Raw genomic sequence first — 12,539 nt, forward strand, 5'->3', positions numbered from 1 at the left:
TTATTGTCTCTGGCTCTTTTACAAACAATTAAGCTCGTCGGCCTCCTAATAAAATAAATTTGCTTCCACTTCGATACACACTGTTAACAATGTTTCGCTAATATTGCATTTGATCATTTCATCCGTGGGAAACGACAGAGGTCGCATCATTTTTCCAGGTCATATTACACGGTTATAATTAAATTGAAATTGCCGCTTTTTAAATTCCGCTCCACATTCTACACCGAGTTTAATATACCGGGAATAACTGCAGGTGCTAGAATGCCAAAAGAAATAAACGAATTTAGATGAAAAATAACAAAAATCTTGGGTTTTATATAGAACCGAGAACTCTTTCCCAGTTTAGTTCAAATAGTTCTTTTTCTTTTTCCGTTTTACATTATATTTAAACCCAGAGATATTTTTAACCCATAATTAAGCCAGAGTCGCTCAGACTGGATCGTATTTTTTTAACGGAAGTTAGGTTAGTGGCATAACAAGTTTTAAAATCAAGAAGGAAGTTTGACATTCAACAGCTTCTAGAATAAGAAAATGCTTAAGGAGTATTTTGAGTATTGATGTTAGTTTCCCGTACAGATGTCACATCGTATATACGTATAAGTATAAATTAACAGTTAAGCCGCTTAATACAAGTGGTAACTGGCTGCAACCCGTTCCAGAACAGTAAAATTTTATGCCACAATGTTTTTTAAAATTAAATCTCCGAAAACGCTGTTAAACGACACTGTAAATTCAAATACAGCACCTGGCTACATTTTTACCCTGGAGCCAATGCCCAAAAACGATGAAATAAAACATGGTAAAACATTAGCATGTGTCTATCTGTGTTCTGTTTTATTTGTCATTTGTAAAAATAAATGACAGAAATATTCATTTAAATTGCGTGTATTTTCCTGGAACAAGCGAATTTCCTTCAAGAATATCTCTTAAATATTTTCCGAAATAGTTGACTTAGTTCTATGCTGTGGAATTTTCTAGGAAGCCCTAATTGAAACTTAAAAATTAATTATTGTGTTGTTTGTAGTTAAATGTAATAGGAATTACGTACAGGTTCATTTATGATACGACCCCAAGAACATTAGTGGAATTCAGGATAATGTTGTCTCTGTAATAAGTATCTTTATCAACTGTGACATTTATGTAATATTGGATGTGACAGATGCGAGCTTTTAGGATTTAGTTATCTCGTAGAAACTACATTACATGTTAATATTCAAAGCACTCGTTAAAATACCATTGATATTTCTCTTCTCATGCAAAACTAGGGCATTGAGGAGGGTTGTAATGAACACAATTTACATTGTTGAAAAATTACTTTTGTCTTTTGTAACCGTGGAATGTATTATTCGTAAAGCTTAGTAATCATTATGATAAATATTGGGTACTAACTATATGTAATAACAATTAGGAAAACAGACAATACATACATTATCCGTACCCATTAAAGAAATAATTTTGATAAAAAAAATCTCTGGAAAATTCATTGTATCGAGTCCGTTATGACAAAGTGAACCCTTCAGGAAATTAAAAAAAAAATGTGAAATTTAAGGCTACCCACATTCGAAACACCACAAGATTTCAAATTCTTGGTCAAAGTGTTCGATTCCTTGAAGCTTTCTGGTTCTACCACCAGATTTTTAGACAAAATACTCGATCCGCTTTGTATAGAGAGAGCAATATACAGGAAGGTGTCATATGAGAGCCACGAACATAATTTTTTTTCAAACTTGAGGAGATATAATTCCAAAATGGCTCAAGATTTCGCATTGCGGTTTGAAGAACTCGATTCGCTGAAGCTTTCTAATTCTACCCGCAAATTTTCAGATCCCATACTCGATCATTTTAGCATGGAGAGACCAATATTTAGGAAAATGTCATTTGAGAGTTAAAAACATTCTTTTTTCAAACTTAATGAGACGTAACTCCAAAACGCCACAAATATCCGCATTGCGGTTTCAAGCATTCGATTCCTTGAAGCTTTGTAATTTCAGGAGCAAATTTTCAGACCGGATACTTGATTGGTTTACTTTGAAGAAACCAATATGTGGGAAGGTGTCATTTGAGAGTTAAGAAGATCCTTTTTTCAAACTTAATGAGATATAACGCTAAAACAGCACAACACTGCGCATTGCCGTTCGAATCATTCGATTCCTTGAAGCTTTCTAGTTCTACCAGGAAATTTTCATATAGGATACTCTATTCGTTTAGTATGGAGATAGCAATATAGGTATAAGAAAGTGTCATTTTAAAAACATTAGTTTTTCAAACGTAATGAGACATAATTCCAAAACGGTTTGAGGCCCTGTATTCCATGAGGCTTTCTAATTCTAGGAACACATTTTCAGACTGGATACTAAATGTGTTTAGTGTCGAGAGACCAGTCTATAGGAAATTGTCATTTGAGCGTCAAAAAACAACCTTTTTCGAAATTCAACCTGACCCAGTTTCAAATCGCCACAAGATTTCGAATTGTTGTTCAAAGCGTTCAATTCCTTGAAGCTTTCTGGTTCTACCACCAAATTTTTAGATCAAATACTCGAGACGCTTGGTATAGAGAGAGCAATATACAGGAAGGTGTTAAATAAGAGGTAAAGAACATATACTTTTTTTTTACTTGAGGAGATATAATTCCAAAATAGCTCAAGATTTCACATTGCGGTATGAAGCACTCGATTCCTTGAAGCCTTCTAGTTCTACCAGCAAATTTTCAGACCGCATACTCGATCTTTTTAGCATGGGGAGACCAATATTTATGAAAATGTCATTCGAGAGTTAAAGAAGATTCTTTTTTCAAACTTAGTGAGACGTAACTCCAAAACGCCACAAATATCCGCATTGCGGTTTCAAGCATTCGATTCCTTGAAGCTTTGTAGTTCCAGGACCAAATTTTCAGACCAGATACTTGATTGGTTTATTTTGAAGAAACCAATATATAGGAAGGTGTTATTTGAGAGTTAAGAAGATCCTTTTTTCAAACTTAATGAGATATAACTCTAAAACGGCGCAACACTGCGCATTGCCGTTCGAATCATTCGATTCCTTGAAGCTTTCTAGTTCTACCAGGAAATTTTCATATCAGATACTCTATTCGTTTAGTATGGAGATAGCAATATAGGTATAAGAAAGTGTCATTTTAAAAACATTATATTTTCAAACTTAATGAGACATAATTCCAAAACAGTTTGAGGCACTGTATTCCATGAAGCTTTCTAATTCTAGGAACAAATTTTCAGACTGGATACTAAATTTGTTTAGTGTAGAGAGACCAATGTATAGGAAATTGTCATTTGAGCGTCTAAAAACAACCTTTTTCGAAATTTAACCTGACCCAGTTTCAAATCGCCACAAGATTTCAAATTGTTGTTCAAAGCGATCAATTACTTGAATCTTTCTGGTTCTACCACCAAATTTTTAGACGAAATACTCGATCCGCTTTGTACAGAGAGAGCAATATAAAGGAAAGTGTCATATGAGAGCTAAAGAACATAATTTTTTTTCAAACTTGAGGAGATATAATTCCAAAATGGCTCAAGATTTCGCGTTACGGTATGAACCACTCGATTCATTGCAGCTTTCGAGTTTTACCAGCAAAATTCCAGACCGCATACTCGATCTTTTTAACATGGAGGAGACCAATATTTAGGAAAATGTCATTTGAGAGTTAAAAAAGATTATTTTTTCAAACTTAATGAGACCTAACTCCAAAACGCCACAAATATCCGCATTGTGGTTTCAAGCATTCGATTCCTTGAAGCTTTGTAGTTCCAGGAGCAAATTTTTAGGCCGGATACGTGATCGGTTTACTGTGGAGGAACCAATATATAGGGAGGTGTCATTTGAGAGTTAAAAATATTCTTTCCTCAAACTTACTAAGATAAATATAACCCCAAAACGGCACAAGATTGCGCATTGCCGTTCAAATCATTCGATTCCTTGTAGCTTTATGGTTCTAGCACCAAATTTTTGGACCAGATACTCAACCCGAGAGAGAAATATACAGAAAGGTGTCATATGCGGGCTAAAGAACATTTTTTTTTTTCAAACTTAACCAGACATAATTCCAAAACGGCACAAGATTTCGCATTGCGGTTTGAAGCATTCTATTCGTTGAAGATTTCTAGTTATACGAGCAAATTTTCAGACCGTATACTTGATTCGTTTAGTATGGAGAGATTAACATGTAAGAAAATGTCTGTTGAGAATTAAAAATAGTGCATCAGAAATTCGTAAAATCTTATTACAATACTTCCCATAGTTACTACTCAAGACAAAGTTTATAAATGGCAAAAGAAATAAAAGGAGGATCGAAAAAAAAACATACAAGTATATTTGCGTTTTGGTACTTGTTTTTATATACAATACTAGATTTTACAGTTTGATTATTTATTTAAAACCATAACCATTTAGAAATGGGATTATTATTATGTAATTTCCTCACTTCTGTTTAGACACTTGTTAGTGCCAAATAAATTATGTACAGTTACATATTTATAGTTTCCTGCTGTTTTAAATTTTCAATGGTTTGCCAGGCGTTGTACCAACCTGTTGTGATTTGGCAATTGATACTATTTAGATTGAATTTTACTTCAACAGTTTGTTTTTTTAACAAACAGTTCTTGTGAATTTTTAATAAAACAGTAACCGAAGTGGTATTTGGCAAATGAAGTTCTAGGTTCATGACACAATACATATATAGGTCACTGAAATCGGCGTATTTAAAATAAATGTCAACACCGTTTATGGATGGTATGAACATGATTCGTCGGTGATAATTCATTTATTATTACTCAACAGATATGGTTCAATCGCTACTTTCCGAATCATCATAAAAATTATTGTTTGTCTGTTAGAAATGAATTAAATTTAAGTATTTACTGATCTAGATATTTAAACTTTTGTGGTTTAAGATTATTGTGAATTAAAAAATTTTTGGCATTCCACGTAACAAACATTAATTTAATTTAATTTAATTTACTTGGCTAAGCTTAAAACAATCATTATATTGTTCTGTGTGGGACTCTGATTTTTTTTCAAAAAATTGCTAAGTAAGTGTTGATTACACAAAACGCCCTGAGATACGGCATTGTTTACGTAGCGAGCTTTTGTCCTTTAGAATCTTGATTACCAATGCAATAATTTCTGAGATTATCTAACAAATAAATTTCGAACACACAGTCTCATTTACTTCTCTTTTATTTTTGAATAAACTTCTATGCTAATTTTGTTGTAGAGTTTTAATAAGGGAACTGTGAATTTCAAAGAAAAACCTTTTACGATAAAAAATAACAAAACAGAGACTGATAGTGTGTGACGTTGCCTCTCTTACGTTGGCAGCTACACGATGGGGCACTCTCTAATGCGGCTGATGTCCTCCTGGGGGATCTTATTTCATGCCCTTTCAGTTTCTCACATCCCTCTTTGAAATTGTTTGAAGGAGTGGGTAAATTTTCAGCCTGCTCTCGATCATATAACGTTCGATGGGTGATAGATCTTGAGGCCTAGCTGGTCAACTCAACACCCTCCAGAGAACTTGCAGTCGAAAATTGTTTTCTGGAATGTTCCGGATATACTCAACACGAGGTTAAGTTTCAAAACAAATTTAAAAATTCTTTTAAAAGTTGTGCATATTTTTTGACGCTTGCTTTAGTGGCATTTAAAATGTTTACATCAAGTTTAAAATTGATACACCTAAACTTCGTCGTGGTGAGTTTAATTTCAATTTTATAAAGTTCACAGTTAATTTTAGTCGACATTATGGCCGAAATAAAAGTTTAATGCTCAGATATAATGGGTTTGGATAAATACCACTGTTTACCACGTGTCGTTGATTAAACTCGTCTACACTTATATATGAGTTTTTTCAACTTTAATTTATTCCTGTTATTATTTACTAACCCATTTTCCGCGCCTACAGCACTGACTTATACTCGACCTGTGTAATAAACCACTTAGACATGCGATCACATTGCAGAAATACACGTACTCATTTGTGACATATAATTTTCCTGCGAGTATGCACCTGCTTACATACGGTCTAGATTTTTATCGATCCTTCCGCTTTTTAAAAGAGAACAGAAATTGAGCCTTTATAAAATCGCGAATGTTGGTGAAGGGCCCTCAGAAACAGAACTCGATACACGTGACTTTATGCTAAAAGGAAATGATGGTTGATAAGCGGGACGATATGGAAAAAGAGATTTGGTCTTCTATTATTACCACACACAAAAGCCTGAAGGGTGCTCGTTATTTTTGCTGTATATTATCGTTATCAATGCCTTTTTATGGCGTTGAGTTATGTATGAATTAATAAAACCGCGAAGCGCCTGTATTGTTATACAACGTCTAATCATCTGCTCTACATTATTAATTTTATCTGGCGTATTTTCTCTGGTTTTGTCAAGCGACTTTGAAATTGTGGCTTCTAGTGTAGTGCTATGAACGGGGTTCGCACAAAGGCCGAAAGAGAACTTTGTTTACACAAAATGCAACAACAGCTGAATTATATATTTTCTGAAAAAGATCCTGGGAACGGTTCGAGAATAAAGTCGAGACGCTGATGAAAGAAAGAAGGATTTATTTTATTCGTGAAATCTAAAAAAGTGAACACACAAACATTGTTTAATTATCCTGACGGTGCCCACCCCGTTGGCGAAAGGCGAAGGCGGTTTATCCAAATTAATGTTTTTTTAGTCACGTTTCATCTGTTCATTGTGCTTGTTTACACCTACATTCAAACGAAAATGTCATTTTTATACTTCAATTTAAAAAATGTCATACGCAGTTGCGACTATTGCCAATTATCTCTGATTATTGCATTTATTTCCATACGCAACACCGTATTTTCAGATTTATTTTCGTACTCGTTCATTCAGGCTTCAAAGCAGAGACCTTCTGAACTTTAACGAATCCGGGTTGGTTTTGCAGGTGTGTTCGTGCATCATCTGCGCTATCAAAGACGAAGTTTTCCTCTGAAATGTCAATTTACAGCGCGGTAATTTCCAGCATGAATATCTCGCTAATTAAGAGAATCAACTGTTGGCAAAGTTAATATAGCTTGTTTAACTATGATGTCCTAGACTACGACTATATCTGTATCCGTTTCAGGATGTGCTCGATGTTCCTCCCGGAGTTGTCAAGTTTCGTGGCGGCCATGTTGTTCGTGGTACATCCAATCCACACTGAAGCGGTAAGTCGAGCCTTTTAACGTGCGATGAACAGAAAACGACCACAAGTCTGGAGCCAATCTTTGCTTGTTTTACCCAGTTCTCAGTTTATAGAGTAACTTGAGTGCAGGATTCGAAAGCAATCTGTCAAATTGGAATGTACGTACCTAACGTGTGTGGTGGTTTTGTTGGATGCACTTCTGTTCTAATTTTCAAGAGTAGTGAGGCGTTTTCAAGATGCTTTGAGTGTTAAAGTTTTCAAAATTACCACGGAATGTTCAAACAGAAACCACAAGCGTTGGATCTTCAGGCAAGCTTTAACCAAATGTTATAAACAAGTTAAATAAATTCATAGTTACATTAAAAAAAAACAACTGATCTATACCTACTCCAATAAGAATGTTTAACTTTAGTAGAAACGTGAAATATTTTCCACATAAACGTGAATAGAAATTTCATGTTGTTAAACGCCAGAAAATATTTTTTCTTTCTTTCCCGATATCTCCTTGTACCCTTAATAGATTTTGGAGGAGTATTTTTTAACTCTTAATCCACTTCTTCCATTATTGTTTTTAGTGTCGTGATAGATTTTTCATTTCTCTCAAAGTTTTCCTTCGTTTTTTTTCCATCTCTCATATTTGCTGGCTCTAAGTCTTCATCGGTCTCCCTTGTATCCTCTTTGCGATTCTTTTTGCTTCATATATCCCCTTTATTAGTCTCTCTTACCCCATTTTACCTAATTCTGATTTTCCGGCTATTTTCCTCATGAATTCGTATTTTCGCAAATCTTCTTTCATTTCCACTTCCAATAGATCTTGCATACTTATTATTCTTCTAATTTGTTTTCTATTCACTCCTCTTAGTAACTTAATCCTGTTCCAGAATATTCTACTATTTTCTTTGTGGGTTTTGTTGAGTTCTTCAGAAACATTTTTCCACCATTTCTTTTTTGCTTCTGTTGGTATATTCTGTCTTGCTAGAAATCTAATTGTTGGTATGTTTTTCTTCCACACTTTCTTCGTCCTTTTAACTTCGTGTAGAATTCTATATCCCACCAGTTTTTCGTTACTTGTATGCTTACTTATTTGCTGCGACAAACTTTTTCATCTCTTTGTTCGTTATAATTTTTTCTACGATTACGAGTATCTCTCATCATGGAGTAATATGTTCTTGTCTTTATTTTATTTATTGTTTCTTATAGTTCACCTGCTCTTGCTTCAATCTTCTCCTGTTCTCCGATCACCTGGTTTTTCTAGTTTTTCGTTGTCTTCCTTCTTGGTATCTGAATTTTTGTGTATAGCATTCTCGCAAATCTTCTTTCGTTTCTTCTTTCAGTCGAATTGGTTCACTTATTATTCTTCTGATTTGTTTTCTATTCACTTCTGTTAGTGACTAAATCTTGTTCCAGGATATTCTCTTATTTTCCTTGAAGTTTTTGTTGAGATCTTCACCAGAATTTTCTTACTATTTCTTTTTCCCTTTTTAATTTTCTTTTTTGTTTTTATACTTCGTTTTGCTAATTCTCTATTTGTTGATAAGTGTCTCTTCTACATTTTCTTCTTTTTTTCAATTTCGTTTCGAATTTTACATTCTATCTGTTTTTCGTTGCTTGCATGGTTTTCTTTGTGTTTTTCTATACATCTTAGTCGTTGCGGATATTAATACCTGCTCAAATTTTCCATCTATCATCCATATTCCATATCTGGTTTTGTTCATGCTGTTTTTAACTTGTTAATCTCCTTCTTCCTTATAGTTTATCCTACGACTATTCATCATGAGGTATTATAATCTCTCACCACTCTTTGTATTTTTCCAGTTATCTTCTTTCGTACGCTTTTTACTACCTGTTTTAGGTGATTTATTATTTCTAGATCTTCTAAGCAGTGGAATATTGTTTCTCTTTCTATTTTACCATTTGTGTCTCCATGTCTTCGCCTCCACTCGCCGTTCCTGTCTTTATTTTATTTATTGATTATTATAGTTTGTCTACTCTTATCTGTTCTTCAGTCTCTTCCTGTTCTATTCTATCATCTGCTTTTTCTAGTTCTTCGTTATCTTCCTTCTTGGTATCTGAATTTTTGTGTACAATATTCTCGCAAATCTTCTTTCGTTTCTGATTTCAGTGGATCTGGCTCACTTATTATTCATCTGATTTGTTTTCTTTTCATTCTTCTTAGACACTTAATCTTGTTCCTGAACATTTCTATTGTTTTCTTTGTAATTTTTGTTGAGTTCTTCGCTGAAATTTTCCACCATTTCTGTGTTGGTTCTTTTGCCTTTCTTTTTGATATCGTTATACTCTGTCATGTTAGTTCTATTTTTTTAGCAAGTTTTTCTTTCACATTGTCTTCTTTGTTTTGAATTCTATATCCTACCAGTTTCTTCGTTGCTTCTATGGTTTTATTTTTCTTTTTTCACATATCTTGGTTGCTGTGGCTCTTAATACCTTCTCAAACTTTCCATCTATTTTCCATATTCCATATCTGGTTTTGTTCTTGTTGTTTTATAACTTCTTAATCTCCTTCTTCCTTATAGTTTATCCTACGACTTTGAGTATCTTCCTTTTTAATTATCTTATTCATCATGAAGTAATCTGATCTCTCACCACTTGTTGTATTTTTCCAGTTATCTTCTTTCGTACGCTTTTTACTACCTGTTTTAGCTGATTTATTATTGCTAGATCTTCTAAGCTGTGACATACTATTTCTCTTTCTATTTTACCATTTGTGTTTCCATGTCTTCGCATACACTCGCCGTTCCTGTCTTTATTTTATTTATTACTTCTTGTAGTTCATCTGCTCTTGTCTTTCCTTTATTCTCTTCCTGCTCTTTTCGATTACCTGGTTTATCTTGTTTTTCGTTGTCTTCCTTCTTGGTATCTGAATTTTTGTGTATTGTATTCTCGCTAATCTGCTTTCGTTTCTTCTTTCAATGGATCTGGTTCACTTATTATTCTTCTGATTTGTTACTCCTCTTAGTGACTAAATCTTGTTCTAAGATATTCGAATACTTTCCTTGGAATTTTTGTTGACATCTTCACCAAAATTTTTCCAATTCTTTTTCGCTTCCTAATCTCTTTTTGTTGTTTTTTTGGTCTGTTTTGTTAGTTCTCTCTTTGTTGATAAGTTTCTCTTCTACATTTACTTCTTTCTTTTAATTTCGTTTTGGATTCTACATCCTACCAGTTTCTTCGTTGCTTGTTTGGTTTTCTTTTGGGTTTTCCACACATCTTAGTAACGTTGTGGTTATTTTGTTCTTACTGTTTTTACCTTCTTGATCTCTTTTTTTCTGATATTCTATCCTCAATTTCATATCTTCTAGCCTATTCTTAGGTGTCCTGATTCTTGTCTTTGCGGTCTTGGATCCGGTTGTCTTTTGATTTTCTGTTTCTATTTTATATCCTTTACTTTTTCATTCATTTCTCCCGTGATTCCGATTTTTAGGTTATTTTCTGACGGAAGTCGGTCATTTTAATTCAGCTAACTGCATTTCTTGTTCCATTCCAAATTCTTTTTTTTTTCCTTTGTCCTGTCCATGTTCCGTTTCCTTTGGTTATACAGTCACTATCCTTCTTTATTTCCATTTGGTTTTTAATTTTATTTTCTTTGTTCCGAAAATCAAAATTGAATCGAATTGAATATTATTATTATTCATAGACAGAGCGAGCTATAAAAAGCACACAGAGTGAACAGCTTTCGTATAGAGTAGAGTCCACCAAATAGGGAACAATGTCTTTCTGTTTTCAAATTTTGTAATGGAAACCGCAATAAATCGCTTAGGACTATGGTAATCTGATTTGACTTAACCTGACCTGGTCTGACCTGACCTGAGCTGACCTGACCTGACCTGACTTGACTTGACTTTCTCCTGCATTGCTTGCTTAAGAAAAACAAAGGTTCGATGAATCAGAACACATGTAAGACTATAAAATGCATTTTGTTGAAGATGTATTTAGAACAATGGAAACATCGGAAAGCCTAAGTCAAAAATTTATTAAAACAAATTAAAAGTCAAAATTGTCGTCGTTGATCTAGTATTGTTCTAAATCATTATTATTATAATCTGGAGCAGTTTATTGGGAAATTCCAATTAGCAGTGTTGAAAACCGAAAGTTCATTATTTGGCAGACTCTACTGTACATAACGAAACGGAAAGTGTTATTTATGAATATTAAATATATTAAGTTTGTATTTTACGATAATTTGTGGTTTCCAGTCAGTACAAAATCAGTTTTTCAGAACTGGTAATGTAAAAACAAACTGTCACAACATTATGACACAGAATAGTGCGTAAATTAGCTTCATTTCTTTCTAACCCTTGAATTTATCACGGTGTCCTTGTCGTGTATGGAGAGGTGATTTGACAGGGTGTGTAGAGCGTGGTAACGACGCACATTCCATCAAGCACCTACTTGACGTCGTTTTCTGTTGATCGCCGGTTATTATCAAGTTTGAAGCGACATGTAAGTTTCACCTGGTTGATGGAAAACAGCCGCAAAATTTAATCGCAACTCTAAAACGCATTCGAGATCCGTCTTAAGTAAATTATATAACTAGCTATCTTCAAGGGTGTTTTCGCAAAGGAACCCCGTTTAATTAAATTTGATGGATTTATGTCGGAGCCTAATTTGGAAAGGGCGCCGTACAAGTTGTGTAGCCGAAATTCAAACAAATCGGCAGCATATTAATTCTATTGAAATTGCAGGTGACGGGGGTGGTCGGAAGGGCCGAAACCCTCTCGTCGGTCTTCTTTCTGGCCGCCTTTATGCTGTACACAAAAGCGTCGAGGAGCAAAAAATCTACAGGTAATTTTTACTTGATGTGGTCATCTTGCGGGAGGCGATTTTTGTCCGGTTTTACAGACGAAATAATTCATAAAGAACATGACATAAAGAATACTGGGGAAGTTTTGTTTAACATTACCTACCATAAAGCTTTGTCCTGATGGATCCTGGATACAACTTTTATACGAGAATGGTATTTGTTCTGAAAATACACAATATGGCTGTGTTCTGTGAAACGTTTCGTCCAACTTTTTCCTTTGTTCTTTCATAATTAGAAACGAAAACTTCAAAGAGCCGTTACCGACGACGAGACTATCGAGAAACGGGGAATATTTATCAATTTTGTTTTTAAGTTTGTCTTTATTGAATCGGGGCTTGATTTCATTTAGGAGATAATTAAACAGCACAAAGGTAGTTAAATTAAAGTAAACTTGATAGGCGACTCGAATTATTGCGCCCATTTACTCACACTTGTCTGACACATCTCTTTAATTTGCTTGTTCATTTATGCGGGCGTAATTTTGTTTATTACTGTCTGACGTAGCAAATTTAAGCTCGAACTTCAGGCGGTATATTCTCCTATGGTAATACAT

At 34.2% G+C, this 12,539-nt stretch overlaps 1 protein-coding gene across 1 annotated transcript in view; it reads left to right on the plus strand.

Annotated features, from left to right (window-relative positions):
• The window catches only part of LOC135127442 (protein O-mannosyl-transferase Tmtc3-like), a 56,247-nt gene that overhangs the window by 25,164 nt on the left and 18,544 nt on the right, over positions 1-12,539 (plus strand). The window contains exons 3-4 of the mRNA XM_064053886.1: positions 7,105-7,186; positions 11,868-11,967. Of these exons, the coding sequence (XP_063909956.1) occupies positions 7,105-7,186; positions 11,868-11,967 (182 nt within the window). The remainder of the gene's footprint in view (positions 1-7,104; positions 7,187-11,867; positions 11,968-12,539) is intronic.

This window comes from Zophobas morio, unplaced genomic scaffold, assembly GCF_036711695.1.
Source record: "Zophobas morio isolate AGI-343-1 ecotype UQ-CSIRO unplaced genomic scaffold, CSIRO_AGI_Zmor_V1 ptg000002l, whole genome shotgun sequence".
NCBI classification, from domain to species: Eukaryota; Metazoa; Arthropoda; class Insecta; order Coleoptera; family Tenebrionidae; genus Zophobas; species Zophobas morio.